General features: G+C 34.1%; 2 protein-coding genes and 1 long non-coding RNA gene across 9 annotated transcripts; 1 reads left to right on the top strand and 2 right to left on the bottom strand.

Annotated features, from left to right (window-relative positions):
• Positions 1-614: 614 nt before the first annotated feature.
• LOC118033751 (uncharacterized) lies at positions 615-5,940 on the top strand. 3 transcript variants are annotated; one of them, XR_004684910.2, is made up of 6 exons: positions 615-964; positions 1,041-1,394; positions 2,444-2,541; positions 2,684-2,751; positions 3,532-3,682; positions 5,719-5,940. It is a non-coding gene; the product is annotated as an uncharacterized lncRNA (long non-coding RNA). The 3 variants fall into 3 exon arrangements; XR_004684909.2 differs by having other exon boundaries at positions 626-1,142; positions 1,235-1,394; XR_004684908.2 differs by having other exon boundaries at positions 637-1,394.
• Positions 4,196-6,904, bottom strand: LOC118033750 (endoglucanase). The gene is made up of 8 exons (XM_035038847.2): positions 6,462-6,904; positions 6,015-6,227; positions 5,698-5,898; positions 5,540-5,617; positions 5,297-5,449; positions 5,111-5,219; positions 4,838-5,004; positions 4,196-4,754 (listed from the first exon to the last, which is right to left on the bottom strand). Exons 1-8 carry the CDS (start codon positions 6,705-6,707, stop codon positions 4,365-4,367), a joined length of 1,557 nt encoding a protein of 518 aa, XP_034894738.1. The 5' UTR covers positions 6,708-6,904; the 3' UTR covers positions 4,196-4,364.
• Positions 6,905-8,515: 1,611 nt separating this feature from the next.
• LOC118033752 (uncharacterized) lies at positions 8,516-17,582 on the bottom strand. 5 transcript variants are annotated; one of them, XM_035038848.2, is made up of 9 exons: positions 17,314-17,581; positions 14,425-17,124; positions 14,233-14,336; positions 13,485-13,554; positions 12,483-13,343; positions 12,177-12,379; positions 11,140-11,263; positions 9,357-9,563; positions 8,516-9,146 (listed from the first exon to the last, which is right to left on the bottom strand). In XM_035038848.2, exons 1-9 carry the CDS (start codon positions 17,467-17,469, stop codon positions 9,003-9,005), a joined length of 4,569 nt encoding a protein of 1,522 aa, XP_034894739.1. In that variant the 5' UTR covers positions 17,470-17,581; the 3' UTR covers positions 8,516-9,002. The 5 variants fall into 5 exon arrangements, 3 of the variants coding, with proteins under 3 accessions (XP_034894739.1, XP_073259628.1, XP_073259632.1); XM_073403527.1 differs by having other exon boundaries at positions 8,516-9,074; XM_073403531.1 differs by lacking the exons at positions 8,516-9,146; positions 11,140-11,263 and having other exon boundaries at positions 9,388-9,563; positions 17,314-17,582.
• Positions 17,583-25,126: the final 7,544 nt, after the last annotated feature.

Raw genomic sequence — 25,126 nt, 5'->3', positions numbered from 1 at the left:
TTATAAAATATCTTAAAACTCGACTTTCATGTTTTTATTATTTGGAGCGCACATTATGTTTTATTTTTGGTAACGTAGACAATCTTTGAGTTAGATCGATCTCTTGTTTTTATTATTTAAAATTAAAAGAATAGTAATCTATTTTCTCTTGATGATAAATATGTTTTTTAATTAATTTGCATGTCAATCGAGATTAATTGGGTGTTTCAAAATATAATTACACTTGTTTATTAAAATATGTTTTACTTATAAATATACTAAAATAATTATTTTTTAAAAATGAATCTACCAGGAGAGAGGAATAGTGTTATTTATATGCTGTAATGGACCTCTCATTGGCATGTACTGAATCCCATTGATCCAACTTTTCGCTTATTTTTCAATTAGGTACCCAAAGTATCATACATTTCTCAATTAAGCCTACAATTTGAAATCTTTTCCTTTTTCGGACTATAAAACGTTAAATTTTCACTAAAAAAAGGAGAGAGTCATTTTATACGTTTTCCTCTGAATGTTTAGGACACTCACCATAGCATTTTGGGCCAAGAAATGACTATAAGCTTTGCATTTTGATAGATGGTTTGCATTTGCCATTAAAAGGGAGGTTGAGAAATTGATTCAAATTTTCTTTTATGTATGATGGTGATCACAGGTTTGCTTTTCCAAGCAATCATTTTCCTTGCCAACTTCTCCCTGTCGAAAAGCCATCTAAATCGAAGCATTTGTGCCTGCCACGTATAGGAAGCTTTCTCCCGATTGGCTCTATTCGTCAAGTACCCTTGATTTGCGTGGAATACCTTTACATCAAAGTGACATTGATAGTATCCTCTCTAGTTGCTTGAACCTGACATGGCCGAGGTCGTGTTGTTCCAAGATGCCTCTTACCTTATACATACATGGTCAGCTTCTCAGTATGGAAACCTTGATTGCTGGGCCAACCTTCTATCGTCTCGAGATCAAAACTGTAAGTCTCGGAAGCTTTCGAGTTTCAAGGTTCGATCCAAATTGTGTTTTTGTTGTAGTTCCATTTCTGAAAAAAGGTAGTTTGCCTGCAACTATGTGCATGGAGCTCATCAAATAGCCAGGATGCTAATTGCAACAGATCTTCCTCGGCTTCAATTTTTATCTCTGTTTTTTTACGGGTGAGGTCTGCGAAGAAAAAACCATGTCCTTGTGAGTTAATTTGTTTTTACACTACTCTTGTAACCTTTGACATTTGATCCGTAACATGTAGATTTTTTCTCTATACGTGCTGCCCCAACGGGCAATAACTCCTAAATTCAACCTCCGAGAATAACTGGTCCTGCTTGTTAAGTGGTTGATGAGATTTCGAAATCTTCACAATTACCCACCTGTTGAGGGTTTCTCCTGTCCTACAGATACTACATGCGAAGGTAGGTCCTTCATTTTGTTAATTTAAGCCTAATACTCTGACATCTAAATTGATCTGTTATAGATTATATATATTGATTTGTTTTTTATCAGAACACGAGCATGCTACTCCATTCATATCACATGCATCCCTGTCTCTTTAAGAACGTAGTTGCCATCCTTCCTACAGCAAGCAAGCTGCTCCATTTATATATCATATATATGCACTACCTGGGATATCAGATGCCTTTATAACCTCACATTTCTTGGTTAAATCCAACACTGGATATGGATGTAACGTCCCGCATTGGGAAGTGAAGGGTTGCCTTCTCTATTGGCATAGCAATCAATAGCCTTGTATATTATATACGAGAATTTGAGGATGAATCGAGAATGTGGCTAGCTAGAGCATTCTGGGATTGTAGTAGGATCATTGCACTGATATCAAGTTGACGTCATTCGACAATAATACCTTGTATTGTTTCTGGATGGGAGACGTTATAACATCCCACGTTGAAAGAGGAGAGATGGATCGGTATAGCTCAGGGTACTGAGCAATTGTGCAGAGATATGCTATATCAAAATAGGGATTTGCTACTAACAGTCTACTTGAAAGGCATGTTCTTAGAGATTAGTGACATAAGTTTAAAAAAAGATTCGGAAGCACCAAACTAAAATAGTAGCTAAAATAGATGATAATTTTTAATTTAATTATTGAATTAAATTTAAAATTTTATAGAAAATTCTTGAGCCTAGTTCTATGGGGGACCCCTTTGCCGGTCCATCCATTACGTTGATTTTCTCAAATTAGATTTCGAGATTCTGTTTTGTTATTTTTTCTTGATTTTTCTAGATTTTATAATTTTTAGCATCTACCCTTTTTGTTATAGTAATTTGATTTTTCTATATAAAAACTTGTAAACCTTTGGAGAGATAAACTCTGTGAGATTAATATTTCACAAATAGAAATAATATTTTAGGGTTATTTTTTTGTGCTTTAACTCTATTTCAACCTATTTTATATATTTCTATGCTCGTTGTTGTTCTTGTTGTGCTCCCATCTGGATCGTAGATTTCCTGCTATTTGTATCTCGGGCTTCACTTGATCAAGTTACTGAAGTAGTTGGAGGATAGATGGAAGTTGATAAGCATGCACCTCTTTGCATGCAAGTGAGCACCTTTTAACTTCTCGATTAGAACATCTCTTTTTCTCTCCTCAGCTACAATCTTTACCAGCTGTATTTCTCTCAAATTTAATAATTTATGCTAACTTATTTGTATCGAGTTTATTAACTCATTTTAAAGCACTTAGGTTGAGGAGAAAGGAGGAATTTTTTTGGGGATGGTAAGGACGCTACGGAGAACATTTCATAGGATCAGGTACGTAGTTTAAATCTTCCAAGCGTTGCATTGTTTCTGATGCCAATCATTTTACGGTTCATAATAAATATATTAATGTGCTTCTCGCATACCTCTCTTTTTAATTCTAACCTAACACTCCGATTTAATTTTCACGTCGAATTTATAATCTTCCAAGTACATGAATGGTACAGCGTGATCGATCTTAATTATCAAGAAGTTTCATTAAAGGTTTGATTCTTGTTTGGATAGTTACCTATCCACCGGGACGAATTTATGATAGGTTAGCTTGTGTTATAATTCTCATTTTGGGAGCTTCGGCTGAAAAGGTCTGAGATTGTGCTAATCTTCACCATGATTTACATTTTACTTAACCTGCATTGCGTAAGAGACTGAACTTGACATAAATGTCCAAAATCAGTCAATTCCTTGGTTTTGAAAAGGTGTGCATATTAGTTATAGGCACTGTTTTGAAGAACTTGGTTTTAGGCCATGCCTTCATGATGAAGGCTCGCTGGATTTGAGTGACAGGTGAAGGGCACCTCTTAGAAATTTGGATATGTTGGAAATTCAATGGGAATTCATTAATTTTCTGCATGGTTCAATATACGTTGTTGCATGTTCACACACACACACTTATATATTATTATTATTTTTTTGGTAATAAGCCATTTATCTTCATCATGTTTGGATCATATAGATGAGAAGGTAAGAAAGCTACATTTCATGAGTTTCACAAGTCCACCTTTCCATATGAACTGTGAACGTTTCTTTTTCTTTGTGGCAACTTGATGTTGACAGTTATGGGACCAGAAGACAAATTTATGAGCGAGCATTATTTACACCTACATTTAAAGTTGAAGGGAATTAAATTCGGGGGATTTAGTGGAGCATTGATGAGCTGGAGCTCGCAATGTATTTGCTCCGAAGTGCTGTTGCACTGCTGCAAATGGTTGGTTGATTATCTTTTGATTAGCATAAACTTTGAAGTTGATTTGTGGAGTGAAAGAAGTTTTCAATCTGGTTCTTATTCGTATTCATATTATTCTTATTCTTCCTGTTCTTATTCGTATTCTTATTCCTGTTATTATTCGTATTCGTGTTCTTATTCTTAATCTTATTTTAGCATCTTCTAGAGTGGTACTGTTCTATTCATGAGGTTTGGGATCATCAACTATACGGATTTAAGACCTAAGTGGATTTTTTTTGGCTTAGAGAATGGAGGTTGATGTTGCTTGATTAGAGCCCCTTAGCCATTGCCAAGGATGGAGCTGTTGTCCTTTTCGGGATATTGCCCCTTAACTATTCATAAAAATCTAAACGTTGTTTTTAACTGGGAAAACACTTGAGGGAAATTAAACAATAGTTGCGAGTGAAATCTTTTTTTTATTATTAAATGAGAAATGAAAATAAAAGTCCATAGGAAAAACTATAGAAAATGAAGAAAAATAAAGAAAGTAAGAGGTTTGCCACAAAATTTGAAATTCAGTAGACCTTAATTATATATATAAATTGTTCAGTAGTTCCATATTATTTTGTGGCTTAATACAAATTCATGTCAGCAACAAAGCTTATAATTGAACATAAGAGACAATTTATAGTACTAAATACTAATTACATTCACTTCATCTAAGCTACATGTAATCAGCCACCTTCTTGTTTCCAGTCAGCTGCCACAGCTGTGACGGGCAGTCTGCTTTGCTTTCAGCTACTAAAGCAGCCACTGAGCCCACGAAAGCTGCGTTCATATAAGTTGTAGGTTCAGCGTGTGAGTAGTCTGATCTTAAATCTCTGTACTGGTCATTTGAATCTGGACCTCCGACAATGGCACCTACATGTGTGTTTGGATTTGGTTGACTAGAAAAGTAATAACTAGAGTAGCCATCATTGCAGCCAACCTTTGATGGGAGAGCTCCGACTGAGGGGATGGATGCGCCCCTATGGTGCATTTGAGTTGGATATTTGCAGCCAAACCCCACCATATATGACATCTTCATGGGGTTGCTCCCAAGTATATAGTCCACCTAAAAAAACACATGAATGAATTCACATGGTTAAGGAATTTTCTCTTCTTTTTGGTGATCCATTGGAAGAATGTGGAATCTACCTGTGATTTTGCAAAGGCTTTAATCTGAAGTGCAGAGAAATGTGCAGAGCCACACTGGACTCCACTAACATGAGCTGCTGTCAAGGTATTGGAGTAGATAAATAGCAGCATGGAAGAGCTTGTGACATACTGCAAATTAGAACTATCTCTAGTATACAGAAGCCCACCTTCAAATGAACAAAAAATTCTCATCTATTAATGATACTATCATAAATCTGTGCTGTTCAAATTAGCTACTATAGTGGCCTTAATCATCCCTTTTGTTTTGCTTACCAGGAGTCGTTTTAATCTGTACAGAACTACTCCCTGGCATCAATGCACATACAAATGACTCTGCATCACTCTTAAACTTGTCCAAATCCTGCTTCCCACCATAGAACTCCTGGACAAAGTTTAGCACTTGCCTTTCAGGTTCTCAAAGAATGAGGAATCAAGTTTTTAGTTTTCTTATGGCAATACCTTTGCAAGTAATGTCTGAGCTCCGGCAAATTTGTTGTCCCAGCTGAATTCTGACACTGCCTGACTCCATCCTTTATTGCTCGAGATGTAGCTCAAGTACTTGTTCTCTCCACTTGCCTTGTATAGCCAAGTTGCAGCCCACAACAATTCATCCTTCACATAATTCAGAAATAGTAATTTCAGAACAGGACACAAGTATTACCAATCTCAGGGCCAGTTTCTACAGGCAGCTTTTATTTTTACCTGATAGCCTGAGAATGAACAGTAGAAAGGGCAAGAATCTTTATAAGATGATCTATAGTTGTCTGCCAGATCAAACAACTGCATAGCACCCTTGATGAGTCAGCCAAAGAGTTTTTCATCATCGTTTAATTGGTAGCATTTAAAATTTTTGGCCTTACTGATTGTGATTTTTGTAATAGCTTGGTGGAATAGCTGGAGTCAACAGCCTTAAAAACAATTGAAGCGGCCGAAAGAGCGGCTGATGCCTCGGCTGCAGCCTCAGTTCCTGGCGAATTTGGAGTTATCTTGTAGAGTGTTCGAGGAGTGTCCATATCTTCAGGACGTTCCCAGCATTGATGATCAGCATTTCCATCCCCAACCTACGATAGTATCAGAAAAATAAAGTAAAAAAAAAAAAAAAACACTTCAAGACTTTTAGATATAACTCAGATGCTACCAATAAGCCATCACAAATCATATGGAAAAGAGAGACCACCTGGGTGTAAAATGCTGTGGATGAAGTATGACATTCCAGAATGAAGTTAGTGCCCCAACGGATTGCGGTGTGGAGATAACCAAGCTGGTTGACAGAAGATATCTCTTTCTGGTACTCAATTCCAGCCCAGCTCAATAAAGTAACAGTAAATGCCATTGGCCATCCAAATTTAACATTATCCCCAGCATCATAGTAGCCTCCTGTTAAATTCACCTGCCAAAACACACCACATAAATTATCAAATTACACCACAAGCACTAGCTTTGCTCTTTATGAGTGATTTAATAAAGTTGTTCGTAATCATGTTATGTTCTTGCTTGTTATTTAGGCTGTTAAATACTCTTATTTGGTGATCAGGATCTTGCATAAAAATAATCCGAGTTTGATTTCAGAGAGAACAGCTTTTAGTCCCTCCAAAATAATGGTGGTTAATTTTGTTTACCATACCTTTTCGGGCTTGCCATCGGAGAGAGCAGAATTTCCCCTCCATTTTACTCGCTGGTTGGAAGGCAGTTCCCCAGAACGTTGCCCTTCAAAAAACAATATCGCCTTGCCAAGGGCATCACCATAGCTAGTAGCTCTGGAGCATGGCTCTTTACTTTCCATGGCAAGACTAACCAGGACACAATACAATACAACACCCCAGACAACTCCACTATGCCCCATGATTTTTCTTAACTCTATGACTCCCATGTGTCTAATTTAGATCACTTAATGGTATTTATAGACCAGTTTTACTACAAATATGCTGTATGGTTATTGAGTGTTTCTGTAAGTTATTTTGTTACGTAATTGTAAAAATGGTGTGGATTCGTCAATGGTTTAAATGAGGATGACAAAACAGAATGGAGATGGCGTGAGAGGTTCACACAAAGTCTTTGTGAAGGGATGGGTGGCGTGAGAGGCTTACACCAAGTCACAAAGATTATACAATCATGATACTTAGATACGGGCACCCACTCCTTAAACGTCATTAGCTACCATCATACTCTCATGCATGTATTTTACATGATGTGGAAAAAATAAAATTAAATCTCTCTTTTTCTTGGTTACTCCTTGACGTCTCTTCAGCAGAACAGTAACAGTAGCCCTTGTCTAGCTCTAGATGGAGATTTTTTGTATTAATCATAAAGCTGTCTCCAAGGGGACAATGAATCTTTTTCTTTAACATTCTTCTAAAATATTATACCCTCTGCTGTATTCGAACTTGATAAATCTTGAAAAGAAGCTTTGCCTTTAGGGCATCGAAAACATATGAACGAACGGCTACCCTTCGATGTGAGACGACTGAGCCCAGTCCTTTATCGGTGAAACAACTACCGCCTGAAACTTTTTCATACACGGCAATGTAAATCTCATTTCTGTCTACGTTCAAGGCGATTCTTCTAGCTATGACTGTTTTTCCTTGTTGTGTCTTTCTTGCATGTATCTATTTTCCATTTAATGCTGGTAGAAATACAAATGTATAATTTATTTTAATAGAACAAGAAGTAAACTTTATCATGGGGTATTTCCCGGACTAACAGCCCGTTTTTTCAGTAGCAACAGAGCCGCTGTCAGTCACTTCACTAGACAACCACATGTCCCTCTTGAATTTCACATCGAGTGGCCTTATTTGCTAGGCATTCTTGAGAGATGAGTCTTTGCCTTCGTGTGCATTTGATTGTGCTTTCTGCAATATTTAGCTTGGAAGAGTACAAATTTAATCTTATGATATCCTTATCCCCAGTTATTTTGAGAAATCAAATTTATCTAACAGCCTTTGTCATATTGAGTTTCGAAAATGAAGCATAAAATAAGTTTAAAGCATAAGGACCGCGACCTTTCCAATGGATGACACAAAAAAAGGAGTTTACATGCATGGACTGATAATATACAAAATCCTCGTATATGTAAAGCAGCATCTCTGATGAACTTGTTTTAAACACATTTTATTTCATAGATATCTTCAAATTTGAGTATATGTGCAGAGTGGTCTTCTGTTTCTTGTTTCTTGCTCCTTGTTTGTACATGCTACGAAGGCTTTTCCCCGGAATTAGTATAGCATCAGATTGCAGAATCTCCGGGTGCTGTCCACAGGCATAACCTTCCTCCATTGATGATCTTTTGTTCTGGTTTTTGAATGTGATGCAGGTAGCTTCTATTCTAAAATCAAATCGAACATCCATACCCGAAAACATCAAGAAAATTATGATTTCATGATCTCACGAGAAAAAAAAACTTAAACATGCTGTGAGAGTAGGAGGATAAGCAAACCATGCACGCCAAGCTACATTCTTTACATTTGTATTTGTCATGTTCTTATTCTACGCTGATTCTTGCAAGCATTTGAGCATATTGCTGCAACTGCTCTTGGTATCAATGGTGCAAATGGTGATCAGCACAATAGTGAATCAATAATTTGAACCTTAAAATGGATCTTGAACTCCATTCCCAACAAAATCATTTTGTACTTGGATTCTTCCGAGAAGATATGAAGTCCAGCAAGATTCTTCGCAAAGTAGATTCTGAAAATGAACTCTTTTAATTATAGCAAGTTACAGAAGTGTTTCTCTTCGACCGAGTTCTCTACCTTTTCGACTCCTATACAAAATCTCTGAAGCAAATTTGAATTTATAAATGACTGCAAAATCCTCCCCATTTCTTACATTCTGCCTAGATATGTACCTCCTTTTAGGAAAAGTGAAACAAGAGTGTAAATAGTGTATACTTTCAAGCCACATGAAAGCCATAGATATTCTGGGAAGCCAGAACTGCGCAGGAAAGCTTCAAGCATTATAAGAAGCCATAGAAAAGCATTTTCCTTCTTGAGAAGGAAAACCTAAATTGTTCTGTCTGTCCACAGAAGCACTTCTTGAAACTAACTGAAGCAGGGTTTGTGGCACCATGTAGGAAATCCTTCTGGAAGCTTTGCCCATAAGAATGCGCATCATTTGATATTTCTCTTTTTCAAGTGAATCAGACGTTTATGAAGAGATGACATGATGCTTACAATGGAAAAGCTCCCAACTCCAGGCCATGCCTTGATAGAAGTACCTTACGTTCGCCGACCCATTGTAGCTGGTAAGAGAGGTCCAGATTATGCATTAAAAATTTCAAATTGTCTGCATAAGTCGAATCCCAGGCTTTATCCTATAAAAAATTTAAAAAAAAAATCACAAAAGTGTCAAAATCTTTTCAAATTAGCTGTGCAAATCAGAGGAGATACTTTTGTTTTCCACTAATCTATCTTGTACGGGATTAAATTGTCCACCAAAGAAAGATACAGCAATTCAACAAAAAAGTAATTTTAAACACTTGAGATAGCATTTTGCACAGTTCACTAGCTAGAAGGAAAATCACCTGCAAATTGGCCCGGTTATCATGCCCCAATATGCTTGCCATTATGCTAGACCTAGAAGAATTGGGTGAAAATCCTTCCCATGGAGGTACAAATATCAGTTTGGTGCACTGGACAGGAGCCAAGTTTCGACTAAGTTTCTCCCACCACACAGATCCTAGTGACCACCATCTTATCATCAAGCCATGCTCAGAAAATGCAACCAGTCCCTGCACGTTTTATGACAAATTCAGATAATTGCAGGAAAATCTTAAACAACTAACAAATTGTTATTTTCATCTTTTGTTGACTGATTGCACCAAAAATTTAAGAGGCTTCCAAGCCTCCAAACTATTCAGGATCTTGTCAAAAAGGTAACATTGATAGGTTTCATAGCCAACAAGGTTGCAGCAGATACCTTTACAATTACCCCAAGGATAACTGAAGGTGTCAAACAAATTTGAAGAAGTTCTGCATGCTTCATACATCTATCAGAGCTACTCTCAACTTGAAAATAGCACAAATCCACTTCATGCCACATGTATATATGAGTAAGTTCTGCTTTCAAAATATATACTTTCCTAACTCAAATAGAATTCCTATTTATGTCATGTGGTTCCTCATTATGAGGAAATCTTAAGCATCTAAACTATGAAAAACTTCAAACCAAAACTCGCACTCTTTCTTGGATTCAAAGAATAAAATAGAATGCATAGGCATGGCAGAACAGCAGATGACACATGCCATGATCGTGTGTGTGTGTGTGTAGAGAGAGAGAGAGATCAAATATTATATGAATAGCCCACAAAAACAGTTCAAAACTATTATGCAAAAAGTCAATTCAATTGGTGGGTAGCCCAATCATGTCCATGAGTCAAAGTCATGCCTTTAAAACCATGTTGATTGCACAGTCTAAGCCAGAATTGGCTGGCTAGTACAAGTTTAAGGCCCTGTTTGTTTGCTGGAAAGTAGTTGCTTTTTAGAAAATAAATTCTGGAAAAGTAAATTATTTTCTGATGTTTGATAGTATAATGGAAAATAAGTTGGAAAACATTTTCTAGTGTTTAGTTATGTCATGGAAAATGAGTTGGAAAATAACGTATTAATGTTTTATTTTTCTTTAGTTTATTAAAATAATGAAAAACAAATCTTACAAATTAAAAAGTTGAATGAGAAGGAAAATGGAAAAAAATATATAATTTCATAAATTATCTCAAATAAAATAAATAACAATCAAAATAATAGAGATCAAATCTAAAAAATTAAAAAAAAATAGATCAAGAAATTAAAATAATAATAATTAACATTTCATAAATTATTTCAAATAAAATAAATAACAATCAAAAGAATGGGGATCAAATTTGATAGATAAAAAATTTCAATAAAAAAATAATAAGAGAAAAGCAAATAACAATTATAAAAATGAGGACCAAAGTTAATATAAAAATTAATTTTAAGAGATGAAATTGAAAAATAAATATTTAAAACTAAATATATATATAGCAATCAAAAGTTTAAGGACCAAATTTGATATAATCAACAAATAATATTACATTTCTAATTTTTTCAAAACTTCTGGAAAGTGTTTTCCGCTCAAATTTTCCAGGAAAACACTTTCCTAGAAACCAAGCTAAATTTTCCTTTAACTGGAAAGTGATTTTCGTTGACTAACTTTCCTAATGGCAAACAAATACAGAAAAATTTGGAAAGTAGTTTTCAGTTGGAAAGTGATTTCTTGAAAACTACTTTCCGGAAAACAAACATAGCCTAAAAATTGTCTATTTGAGGCCTTTGAACAACGTATACCTCTCCATCAGGGGCAAAGCTCAAAGCTGATATTACAGTGGTCACTGCCATTTCTGATGCTCCTGAAAGCAAATTCGGAAGACCAGGGGGTCCACATGCATCCAAGACTTTTATTTTTGTCACGCTAACATTAGAAAGCAAAGATACTTAATATCCCAACAAATAAAAGATATAACAAGCAAGAGGCGTCAGAGAAGTACAAAGCCAACTCCAGCGGCACATTCGAAAAAAAAAAACATAAACTAATGGCAAAATTTTACTATTCGCTCCAATAATATTCTCTGACTTGCAGTACAATTTATCATGCAAAACTCCGACTTCTGTTAACAAGTAAGCAACTAGTAATATAAGCATTGATTGATTTGTCCTTATAATCCGGCCAGGCAATTATGTACTTAAGAACATCTTTGAAACTAAGAAAACTCCAAGAAATTTATAAGAAGCCAGTAATTCTCCTGTATTTCGTTGGGATCTCAACTGCTAAAAGGACAGGTAGGATCAGGGAAGAACTTGGCTTAAAATCATACTGAAAAAAGAAAAGCGGACAAAGGTATGCTTGTTTGCTGGAATAGTTCTACAAATAAGGGACAAGCAACCTCTAGGGCTGTAGGCCTTAGTCCTGAAAAGCAAGGGTTCTTATATCAATGGACACTTTGAGCCAAGGTAATCACGGAGGCAGATTGAATGGCACACACAGCTAATTGAAATCACAATTGTCTTTCACCTGGTATTGTGGCTATTATATGAGCCATCTAGCTGAAAACATAAACCCAACTTGATACTTAAAACCATTGACACCGAAAGAGCTGGGAACTTTAGTTAAGTGATGGCCATCACGGCCCCCCTTGGGACAAATGATCTATGAAAAGGAGAAATCTTAGAGCATATCCAGACTTGGCAAACTTGACTCCTAGGATGACATGATTCAATAAACTTGACATAGATAAACATGAGAATTGTACAGACCCCCCCAGGTCCCGAAAATAAAATATAATAATGTGAAATTCTTTTGAATCTGAAAATCATGCCACCCATACCTTTGCATGTCATAAACTGAAATGGAAGCATTATTTATCATTCCAATTGCATTCCCAACAGCCAATCTGGTAGATGTGTCATTCAGGGCTACCATAGGAAATGCCTGTACCATTTCCTTTAGTGCTGACATTGAACTTTGAAGACAAGTTTTGCGCATGATTGAGTTGCCAGGATCCATAGTGTGTAAAATGAAGCTAACCACCTGCAGATCTGTCCATGTGTTACATGAAGATTCAAAATATGAAGCATGCAGTCTGAAGTATTGTGCATGACTTTTTTGGAGGAATGTAATCAATCCTGCTGACCTTATCAAGATATTGAGCCAGGTGCCGTGGAGAACCACGCACAACCCTTATTAGTGTTGTGAGGGATACCAGATGAACAGGCGAATCAGATGCAGTAGACCAAATTTGGCCCTCTATGACAGTTAAAAACCCTGGTATATCAGCCATAGCTAAACTTGGAAAAAGAATCCCAACCAAAGTCTCTCGAATGAAAGATGATGCAGATGAATGATGTCCAGCAGAGTTGGCAGATTGACCACTTACACACTCTATCTGGAAGAATATATCCCCAATGAGGCGAGGTATTTCAGAACTAATGCATGCCTCCCATGTATTCTCCATGCCTTCTGCAAGGATCTCTGCCGCAGTGGAACTATATGTTTCATTCATGTCCATAACCAACTTAATTAAAGGATGAGCAACCAATGTGGCAATACTCGGTTTGACAAGGCTAGGGTACCACACTGCCAATGCAGCTGCAACAACGACGTGAGATGTCATTGCATCTTGACTTGTCCCTCCAACATATGAAATCCAGTCTTGCATTTCAAATGACTCTAGCCAATCAAGTATTTTGGATCTTGCTGCTTCAGTAATTCCCTGTTTTTCCAGTGACTTGTCAGGAAATTCTACAGCCTGAGGGGTTGCTTGTGGTTCAGGTGACATGTCAGATGCCAAATCATTTGTAGATGTCCCTCCTACATTTGAAACTTCAGCTTCATTGTCTCTAATTTCACTCAAAGATCTCACAAGTTCTCTGTGTGCATTCATTTTTTTATCACATAGAGGGAGTGGGATGGCCCGTGAAGCAGCACAGTGGAATAAAGTGCGGGCAGCCATGCGTACATGTTCACTTTCATCTTGCCAAAAACTAACCAGAAGCTGTTTCCAAAAAAGCACACAGAGACTTCAGTTAAAAATAAAAATTAGTGGATAAAAATAGGAACTTGTCAAGCACAATTCCATCAGTGCAAGTTTCAGGACTGATATGATAGTCAAGATGCTTCAGGGAAAAAAGGTGACCTGGAGTAAAGGGGGCTTTATATCTGGAATTTTGTCTGCAAAACTCCGAGTGTAAAATGCTGCTAAGGCACTGAAAACAATGTCCATTAGATCAAAACTTGCGAAAGTTGACAGCAAAATGCACATGGGTTTTTGAAAATTAGCAAACAAGAACACTGATTTGATCTGTAAGACTAGTGATTTGTGAATCATGGTACTAGTCTTGCAGAGTAGATGCTAGCGTCCGCAGGAAAACAAATATGCAGTGTCATAGAATGCCACATGCAAGAATGAAGACATGCAACAGGTTTCCACTGAAGGTCTCCTGCAACAGACCCAAATAAAAAGCTATTTACAATTTTACATTTAAATTATTATGTAAAAATAAATTAAACCAAGAAGCTAAATATTATCCCAGTGGCCATTTATTGGCAGCCTAATATTGTAAAAGCATAATTACAACCAGAAGAACAATCTCTACCAAACTTCAGAATTTGTGAAGGAAAAGGTAGTTCACACACTTTGTTACCATAAACCATTCAAATTTAAATATCTCATTTATAGCTATTTCCAAGTCCACATTTTGATTTATCTCACGATCCTATACAGAATCCTGATAAATAGCAGATTTAGTTTTAATTCAGAAAAACTATATTAATATAAAGAACCATAATACTCAGCAGCTTACATTTTTTGGAGAATTCACTAAGAATATGTAACAGAAGTAGTCTGATATCATAGGCGCTTCTATGGAGAAGCATCACAATACCTGCTGACTGGTGAACTGCAGCGAGACAAGCTAATCATTCGTTGGGCAATGGCCACCATCGTAAGTGACCTCATGGCACAGAACTCTGATGATGATTTCCAGAGCTGAAAAGTTATCAACGTCTCAATGAAAGTTGAAATGAGCCAAATAAGAAAACAAATCCCAGCATTTAATAGGTTCATCCAAAAGTACCTCAAGAATAGAACTCAAACCAGGAAATGACAGGGTCAAAGACCCCTTGTCACCTTGCAAACCAGAAGCTACGATCAAATTCTCTGGCCGATTTAGCTTCATTTCTGTTACTAGCAATTTATCAAGCTCACTATCCAGATTCCACAGATGCAAGAATGACAAGCTAAATCGAAGTGAATATTCTTCTAGTGACCTAATCCAGTCATGCTCCTCAATGGTTTCAGTTGAGGTCCCATTCTTATCAGAACCACCATCAAAGTTCATATCATGAGCTCTTGGGGTGCTAATTCCCTGTTCTTTGACATCTATATTATTTTGCTTAACAACACCATTAGCTGCTGGCTCATGTTTCTGAAAAGGAAACATCAAGGACGCAAGGTCAAAACTCAAGGCTGCAATCCCAGGGAACGGGCAAGTGCATCCAATGGCATGCTTGTTCATTTGTAGGAAAGATGGCGTGGTTGGAAATATTCCTTTCTTGACCTGTCCTTGGGAAGCAGTGGGGTCCATTGCATTTTTCATGTTTGACATCATTCTTGGTGAGCTGACTTTCTTCTCCAGAATCTTTGAGTGGGATTGAGAGAAGGTTTCATCTTCAATTATTGGAAGAAGCAATGAGGACACTGACGTGTTTCCATTCAATATAGAACCAGATATAGAATGCACACTGATTTCTTTACAAAAATGATCGAACATTGAGTGAGAGGCTGTTCCGTGAAGAACGCGCTCTCGGGCACCGGTTTTTACATCCCATATGTACAGAGCATCGACAGTATCAGATAATCCTAAATGGCTCTGGCAGAGACATGCAATGTAACCTCTTGCAGCATCCCACACAACCTTTTCAAGATAGCTTGGGTGCCCTGGAAACATTCTCTCTACACGCAAAGTTTCAAGAGAAGTTAGAGCAACACATGAGTCCTCCCCGACAGAGAGAAAGCAATCACCCCAAGGACGTTCTGTCCGTGCTGAGGGAAAGATTATTTGACGCACTGAAGCTATATGTTGGTGCATCACAGTAATGAGGTTTCCAGTGTCAAGATCCCAGATGCGAACTGTGCAGTCCATGCTTCCAGAAACTAAAACATGACTGAAACTCCATCCTCTGGCAGCACCCAACATCCGATGTGCTGCCAAACAAAGCACAGCGCCTGTGTGCCCTGAAAAATATTGCCTGGATACAGGAGAATCTACATCATTACGTGGACTTTTACTGCGAGAATCTGGTTCAAGAAGCATATCAAATCGTACAACTTCTATTTCACCATTAAAGAAGCCATATACAACAGCATAAGGGAAAAAATGATTTTCGGAAACAACCATGGAAGAGGATACAGTTTTTCCGTTGCACACAAAACCAAAACTTTCATCAGTATGATTATTATTTTCAGTTCTTGAATTTGGAACAGAGCTTTGAGCAGAAGTTATCATCATTTTCCCGACACCTTGGTTATTAATTCCAAGGAGGCTAGAGTTTGAGACCCAGTCAGCAAAAAAATCGCTTTCACCAAGCATTTTGCATTGTTGGGATGACTTTCCATGGTAATCATGCTTTCGACATAGAGACCAGATTGTGACATGGGGTTTCCACTGTAAAGGCTCTTCGTCATCAAAGCAAACAGATTCAATTCGAAGAAGATAATTGTTCAACTGAGTGAAAGAAAACAACAATCTCACATCAGCAGGATAAGAAGCAGCAGGAATCTCCCAGAGAGTTTCAGATTTAAATACATTGTTCAGATATGATACAATATATACAATAGCAGAACCTCTACTATTCCAGACAGCAAAATGTCCACAGAAATTATCGTGCTGGGCACTCTGCATTTCACCAGCTTCACCGATTTCAAGAAACATACCTCCCAAAACATGTGATTGGGCAAAATGGTCCTCGGCACAAAGGATATCTTCAGCAAAAGAAATTTCTCCAATTGTAGTTTCGCTGGTCAATAGCCTAAATATGCAACGTGTTTTTAACACTAGAGCAATAAGGTTCCCACGAGTTGCACTTGACACGACCTGTCCTTCTTTACTCAAACCAGTGCCCCAATTAACCACTTCCAACTGAGAACTCTTACGCAAGCCACCCCTACCATCACCAACTGGATTTGACTCTTTCAAGATCGGAACCAATTCCACCTTACCAGATGAATCAGCGATAAAAACAGAATGTTTCTCCCCATCTTCACCCAACAAAACTACATCCATAAAATCCAATCGCCCAATTGATAAATCCCCATGAAAAACAGACTGTACAATAGTGAGATTATACGTATCAACAATCACAACAGTACTCTTCGGATGTTTTCCGGGCAGACAACCTTTATCCACTGAAACCTCACCCCCTTCAAGAGAATCAATAGAATGACGATCTGATGAATGAGCAGCATCAATAAAACAGCACCCTATACACACATATCTCGAACTCGTAGGCAATGTCCGAACAATACACGGACTTCCAACCCAAGGGGGAAGTTTCCTTCTACGCCGGCAGTGTCCACTTCCTCTACTCCAAACACACAATACACCAAATTTACACGCACTAATTAACGCATCATAAGTATCGGAAGCAGAACTTCCATTACCATTACTCGAACATTTCGTTTTGGTATATTCTCCCGTGACCACCATGGGACAACAAATGCTAAGATCAGCTATCGGTGCAGCGTGGCCACACAGCATTGCAACCGGTTTAATTTCCTATCAAATAAATATTAAAAATAGTTAACCTAAATCATCAGCGACAATTTACATTGATAACATAAGAGAGAATAAAAAAGAAGACTGTTTGGTTGCTGGGAGATTATATGATACAGCTAACAGAAAACAGATTCGGTAACTAATGAGGTAAGTGTATTTTAAGAGAAGGAAGGGGCTGAGGTGAGTTACCGTGTTCGAATCGGAAGAAGAGAGGTTCCAGCAGAGAATGGAGCCATCGGATCCACCAGTGTAAAGGGTTGGCGGGTGGTTAAGTGAGGCGGAGGCGGTGACTTTGTGAGATGGAGGTGTGCCCGGCCATATACACGCCACGGATCGGCACTTCATGAACTGTGTGAGTCAGTTTTGGAGTGGGAGAGAGGAGGGAAATGAATGAGACGAGGAAGGAAGGAAGCAGAAGTTGTTTGCTTCCGTTGAATTACTCTTGTTTCGAGTTTGTATTGTAAGTGGAGACGGGCTTTGTGCTTTGTATTAATCGGCCTTTTTTTATCAATGGGCTTTACTCCGAATGGACCCATCTCTACATCAAATCCAAGAAATAAAAAACAATATTTTATTAGCCAATAATAAAATAATAAGTTATTAAAATGATTGATGAATTTGATATTTATAAGCAAGTTATGATAAAAATGGTAGTTTATCCTAAGCTATTATAACCATTATCATTATCGGTTGGTACATGAAGAGATATCACTATGAATTTTATATTATCACTTTTAAAATCTGAAAGAAAAAACCTATTATAGTAGTGGTTAATGGAGTTATAAAATACATGCATTTTATTATATTAACTCATCCATTTAGAACTCAGGATATAGCTTAAGTGTTTCTTGATCACTTTTACAAGTTTCATAGATTACTAGCTATATTTATAAGCTTATTTTGGAATGAGCTATTTAAAAAGTTAGGAGTAGAGCTGCTAATGAGTTCAATTTATTATTCCCAACAAGATGGTCAATTGATAAGGATAAATTAATGTTTGGAAACCTACTTAAGGTGCATGACAATGTACAATCAAAAGAAATGGCATGTGTGGTTATCATTGGCTCAATAATGATATAGTTCAAGTTTTTAATTGGTCATTAAAATGAATCCATTTCAGGCCTTATATGACTATCCTCCACTCAATAAAAAATATAATTACATAAGAAGTAACCAATATAGTTGTTGTGAAAGAAATGGTACGATCAAAGAACAATATGGATCAAATTTCTCAGGGTTAATTAGCAGTGGCAAGGCATATGCTGAAACAAATACCAGATAAATAGAGGACTAAAAAGAAATTAAATGTTGGTTTTCTAGTCTATTTTAGATTCCAACCATAGCTTTAAGGTAGAGTTTCAAACTTAATCCCATATTTTATAGTCCTTACAAGGTTAATCAGAAAGTTAGTGTTTTGGCTTATTGTTAGATGGAGCTTTAACAAATCCAGTTTTTTATATTTTTATTGTTTAAGAAGAAGGTTAGGAATAATACAGTAATGTTTTATAAACTACCAGTGGTTGATGAATATGAAAATGTTAAGGTGAATCCAATAACTATTCTTGACAAGAAACTGATGAAGAAAGGCAATAGAAGTATCATAGTAGGGTTGGTGGATGGTTTAATTTGTTTAAATAAAATGCCACATGGAAAGATTTGGAAGAGTTCAACAAATAATTTCCTAATCTTTACATCGATGGCACCGATTCTTGAAGACAATAATCACTTTAAAGAGAAGGTAATATTACAATACAAGGATCAAAATGTTAATAGCTAATGAATGAAGAGATGGAAGGTCAAGGCATACAGGAAATAACAGTTGGATTGGTTTTAGTAGTTATAAACAATAGTTGGTTAATCGATGGATTTTACCACGTGAAGAGTTGGTTAAGAAGTATATAAATAGTTAGTTGGTAGTTAGGATTTGTTAAGATGATGACTAGTAGTTGCTTTCTAGAGAGAAATTCAACCATGTATAGTTAGTTTAGTTAGTTATAACCTTGACAACTTACAAGCCCGATAAACATATATGTATTTGTCTTCTTTTCTCTTGCAAGCTTGAAGTTTCTAGAACTAGAAGTCTTATAGCAAATAGCAATAGTAGTATATAAGCAATAACTCAATTTCTTTTCATTACTCAAAAGGCTCAAATATAGAACTTGATAATAAATACAGAGAAAACAAAAAAAGCATTCATAAATGATGATTTCTCACAAGCCCTTGGTTTATAATAAAAAACCGCTAACTTTAACCCCACAAATGCTAGTTAGCTCAAACCAATATCAAACTCTTTTAACTTCATTCATGTATATATTGTATGTACATGTTTTTTTTTAATTTTTATTATAACATAAGGTATTTATATTTTTTTTATATATTATTAGAATTTGAATAGAGGTTGTTATTGATGCAAAAAAAAAAAACAATTGAGTTGGATTTTTGAATGAAAAATGTGTAATTATGTAAAGGGTATGGGTTAATGTAACAACCCCAATTATTTACACAACATTCCATTTATATATATTTTAACAAGATTATATATATCAACTCAATAATTTTCATAACCTACAAAAAAAAAAAATCAACATTGTCTTACCATCCAAAACTTCCTTATTTATATTAAACTCAACCATAAGAACAACTTCTCCTTTTTCTTCAATATCCACTCAAATAAATCAAGCATTCTGTTATTCAAGAAATATTACAAATAATGAGATAATTAAATTAGTTACAACATAAATAAAGACACACATTTATTTTAAAGTAAATATAAAAATGAGTGCAATATAATTATAGAAATGATTTTAAAACAAAACTACATTAGGTACATCATTCACATTTTATATTTATATATATATATATATATATATATATATATATTTGGTACAAAATTACATCATTTGATTAAACAAACACCAAAAAAAAAATATAAATACATGATCTACAACCCGACACGATGCTATGAGATACCTGAAAATTTAGTTAATACCAAATACAATTAATTTTATACACAATGATTAGTTTATTATTATCTCTTTTATATATTTACCACATCAATTACTGAATAGTTAAATTTCTTATTTTACCCTTAACCTTACAAATCAATACAATTAGCACAATTTAAGGACATGTTAGTGTCCTCTCTAGCCTAAACAGAGCATTTGTTCCTTTACCCTATTAATTGATTTCTTCAATTAATGATTAACCAAGAAACTAGTTTCTTTAATTTCTCATTAATTATGGAAGTAGTTTTATTAACCAAGGTAACTAGTTTTTTCAATTGTCCATTAATCAAGGCGCTGGTCCTATTAGGGTAACTAGTTTCTTTGATTGTTTAACATTTTTCAAATAAAATCAAAATACTTTTAAAGAAAATTTTGCTTACAATTTAAATAATATTTTAGTTTTAAAGTGGCGAGCATCTAAATAATGTCTAAGCACATGAAATGATCTCTTGATGTTGAGTAGGTCCTGTGTTATTTTTTATACTAGCATGAATAATATATCATTTGTCATTCATTCACTATAAAAGTCAATTTCATTTTCCATATAGATTTCAAATTCTCAAATCAATTGCATTAAAAAATCCAAATTATTTCCATACATAGATGCCTTTAAATAAACTCATAAACCTTTTTTCCTTAAAAAAGCTTGATAACATAGCTTAATTTTTCTTTCAAATTAATGTTCACCAACACACATACAAGAAAAACATGTTCATTATAAAATTTCAAAATTTATACTTTTCTCAATCTTTTCTTTTTAACAAAGCTTGCATCTCACACATGCACTAATCATTCAAGTCAACATGTTGCATACAATTTCTATATTTCAACTCAAAATCTTAGTCATGTCCCTCACCAACTCTTCTCCTTTATAATTAGAAGTTTATTAAATATTTAATCACAACTAAATAAATTTATTAAATCCATTATGGTTCACCATAAATACATCAACACATATTAATTACACATAATTACACAAGCATTGAATAAATTCTCATGTTTCTCATTTTTGTCCAAAATGGACGCTACAACATGGACTCTAAACAAGTTCATTAATGATGTTGATACTTGTTGCCTTGTTGTTTAGTGACAACATCGTTCCAACAATTTTATCTTAGGCACGTGCATTTGCATAACTCTTCTCCATGGGACAGAGTACGATTATATTGTTGAGAATGGTCTTTATGCAAAAGCATGTTTTATGTGCAAAGTGTTTACAGGGTAGAGGTGCGGTCTATTTAAGTTTTTTAGGGATTGTAAAGCAGTGTAGTCAAAACTTTGTTTTTCCATAATTTGAATTTTTTTTGTTAAAAATTATTTTCTGTTGTATTTTTAAATTGTTTAATATGTTAATGTTAAGAATTATTTTTAAAAATTAAAATATAAATATTATTTTAATATATTTTTTAGTAAAAAATACTTTAAAACTTAACCTCTATTACGCTTCCAAACAAGCCTTGATATTAGGAAAACAAAATCATGCATTAGAGTGAGTAGACGTAATAACATTTTGTTATTCTCAATAAAATCTAATGCCATGTCATAAGAGTAATATGATCGTGAAGTTTATTGGTTATTTACTAAAATTGATTAAGGACAATTTAATTTTTTTATATTTTTAAATCATAATAAAATTATTTTTAAAAACAAATTTTATTTAGCTAGCAGCTTAAAACTTTTTGGATTTTCACTACTTTTAAAGCATGGTAAAATGACTATATTATCCTTAAAAACAAAATATTTCTAATTGATATTCATGGTTTTTTTTTTGCATTTTTCATCCTATTTTTTGTTATAATTAAGTTGACTAAGGAGAAATTTAGTATTTTTAAAAAATATAAATATTATTTAAAATAAAAGTGATTAGCGCGTGCGTTAGCGGGAGATGTCCATGCTTTTTAGGTGACACGTGAAGTTTCTCTTAATGACCAAATATCACTTTTCATTACGGGGTTAGAAGCTCCCTGACACCATTTTCATGGTGGTCATACGCATGTATACGGCGAAGTAATGATTAAGATTCGATGAACTTTTTCTCTTGTATTCCCTCTTTTCTCTTTCTTAGTCTTAAGTTTTGTGTGTGCCCCTTCCAAAAATTAAATATGTCGTGTAAATTTGTATTTATATTAATTTTTGTCTTCACTCATTCAATTGCTATTTGTTTTGTTTTTAATACTTTTTGAAGTTGATTTTGTTTTTCAATCTCGTCTATCATCATTTGATTTCATTTATTTTTTTTATCAAATTTAGTCTAAAATTTTTTATAGTTATTTTTTTTGTTTTTATCATTTTTTTATTTTTTATTTTTGTCCCTCATTGTTTTATTTCGTTTTTTTTTATACCATATATGGTCCTTATTTTATTTATTGCTATTTATTTTATTTGTTAAACTTTTCTTGATTGATTTTTTTTTAATTTCATCCATCAATATTTGGATAATTGAGAATTTTTATTTGTAATTCTTTCGTGTAATCTCAATCTTATAAACTCGGCCATAAGCTTCGAAGATTAGACCGATTTGATTTTGATCCCTTTTCTAGATCCTTTTTTTAAATTTTTTTTTTTAATTTTATTCTTCGATATTAAGTTGTTAAAAATTTGATCTTCATGACTTCTTTCGTTTTAATTTATATGGGGTTGTCTTGAATCTTATTTTTGTTTTTAAGATCGCTGATTTAGTTAACTTGGGTTAACTCAGGTTTTTTTCATATATTTTTAATTTTCACATTTCATCATTTAGTTTGTTTGAGAAGTTGACCTTCATTATTGTTTTTTTTTCAATTTATTTTATAATGATCGGGTTGCGGATGTACCATGCCTAACTTGAGTCAAGTTTTTAGTCATTTTTAATTTAATTTTATTTTGAGTTCATTCTTCAAACGATTGATTTATTAGTAAATGAGCTTTGTTTTATTTTTTTTTCTCTTTAAAGTTATATTTAATTTTTATTTATTATTATTATTGAGATCTTTTAACAATATTAAGCAGGTATTATTTTATAAAGACGTTCAATTAGTTATTGTCATTTTTTTTTTTTTCATTGGCTTTTTTTAAATTATATTATTAAATTCATTTAAATCAGATTCAAGTCTGAGAATTTTTTTTTAAAAAATTTTATCAATTTTTTAAAATATTATAATTGAAAAAATTGACTTAGCTCAACATAACGCTAACAATTTTAATTAGGATAATGGATTTGGTTTTGAGATTAATAATGAAGTGCCTTCTTGAATAGGTGGCCAATATTATTATAATGGGATGGTTTTCTTGAGTCGTCGAGTGTTTGACACTTTAATTTTTAGATAATGTTTTTTTGTCGCCAAATGCAAAATTATTACGTGGCAGATTATTCATTAATCTCTTCGGGTTTTTTATTATGTATGAAAAGGTAAATAAATAATTTTTTTATGTATTTTACTTTCCTTTGTTTTAACTTTTAAGATTATGAAATTAAATATTTCGGTTAGTATTCAATACTCAAAACAGCTTTTTGCAAAATTCAATTTTTTTTTTTTTTTTGCTAAAATTAAGTTCGGTTTGTACTTTCTGGATCGTTTTGATGTGCTGATATTAAAAATGATTTTTAAAAAATAAAAAAACATTATTGGCATGCTTTTCGGCATGAAAAGCTATTTGAAAAAACCGCTACCACACTCCCAAAATCAAAATCATGAAGGGTTCCGGTTTTAATTTGTAAGAACTAGTTTACAAAAAATCATCATGATCATTGAAAAATAATTAAATTTCTTGCAAGTAATGTGTTTCATTATTGAAAGTCACTTGAAATTGGATTGCGTATGCAAAAGTTATATAAGAAATACTATGCAATAGTTAAAATACAATTTTTATATATATATATATATAACCTCATCTACAGTAACATTCAAGAATTTTGCAGCTGACGACACTCAGAACAGGTCTGCATGATGTGATTCATGAAAAACAATATTCTCCAGAATTGTGCAGTTACAGTTCAGAAATCATTTCTCATAATTAACTTGTGTTGAGCATAATTCAGATTTAAATATATATTTAACAAAAATTAACCCAAAGTAATCTTCTTAAAAAAAGGAATGTAACACAAGATAATATCAATATGTTCAATTTTCTTTGCTAATATTCCAATAATTTATTAAATTCTTTAAATATATGACAATATTATAGAAGATGTGTTTTTTAAAATCATCTAAAAAAACTGCATAAACTAATATGAAAATAATCACTATAGTTGAATAAAAGAATCAGTAGAAAATCAATTTTTGGGTAAAAGTAAAATTTGGATTAAAATTGAAATTTTTTTTTTATTCAAGTCAAAATGGTTTACTTTAAAAAAAATATATAAATCAAAAGTTACATTAAATCATATGAATAAATTTAGAAGTATAATAACAATTGTTTTTTAAAATATTATTTGTTTAGAAATAAATTAAAATAATATTTTTATTTTATTTTTAGAATTATTTTTTATATTAACATGTTAAAATAATCTTAAAAAACATGTTTTTAAAAAAAAATCAATTTTTTTTTAGAAATACTTTTTGAACGGAATTCAAAACTGCCACTTAAATTTGCCAAGAAATAGTTCCCTTGTACAGCTAACAAAACTCGTTTAACGTGAAAAGCAGGAACCGAAGATTTCATGAATTTGCTCAGAAAAAATGAATTACCAAGGGAACTGTAGAATAAAAAATTATCTAAAAGCAATTCGCTGCCGTCACTGCGTAAGATGTGTAGATGCAATTCAAACACAAATTCCAACTTTTAGAAACCCAATAATTCTATCCCAAAATAATGTTTCTCTAGAGGAGAAAGAAGCGTGGACATCCAGTGCCAAAATCAATGGATAAGTCCCCAGTGCCTCTTTTTTTTGTTTTGTTCTCTAGTCCAAAATCATAAATTGAGATCAAATTATTGAGCAACAAGCAAATCACAAACATGCTATGTGAGGTTCGTGACTCGGTTCCATATCTCAAACACTGAATAGGGGATGCAATCCA

This window comes from Populus alba, chromosome 1 (genome assembly GCF_005239225.2).
Source record: "Populus alba chromosome 1, ASM523922v2, whole genome shotgun sequence".
NCBI classification, from domain to species: domain Eukaryota; kingdom Viridiplantae; phylum Streptophyta; class Magnoliopsida; order Malpighiales; family Salicaceae; genus Populus; species Populus alba.
This window is presented reverse-complemented; position numbering and strand designations above follow the sequence as displayed.

What these genes read in the sequence shown, in the direction of transcription:
- LOC118033752 (XM_035038848.2), bottom strand. Translation starts at nt 17,469, where the DNA reads ATGAAGTGCCGATCCGTGGCGTGTATATGGCCGGGCACACCTCCATCT. An exon ending in GTTTGAGTTCTATTCTTGAG is followed by an intron (nt 14,337 to 14,424) that starts GTACTTTTGGAT and finishes ATAACTTTTCAG; the next exon opens with CTCTGGAAATCATCATCAGA. An exon ending in TCAGTTTATGACATGCAAAG is followed by an intron (nt 11,264 to 12,176) that starts GTATGGGTGGCA and finishes TTCTAATGTTAG; the next exon opens with CGTGACAAAAATAAAAGTCT.
- LOC118033750 (XM_035038847.2), bottom strand. Translation starts at nt 6,707, where the DNA reads ATGGGAGTCATAGAGTTAAGAAAAATCATGGGGCATAGTGGAGTTGTC. An exon ending in CCACAGCATTTTACACCCAG is followed by an intron (nt 5,899 to 6,014) that starts GTGGTCTCTCTT and finishes ATACTATCGTAG; the next exon opens with GTTGGGGATGGAAATGCTGA. An exon ending in TATTACAAAAATCACAATCA is followed by an intron (nt 5,618 to 5,697) that starts GTAAGGCCAAAA and finishes GGTGCTATGCAG; the next exon opens with TTGTTTGATCTGGCAGACAA.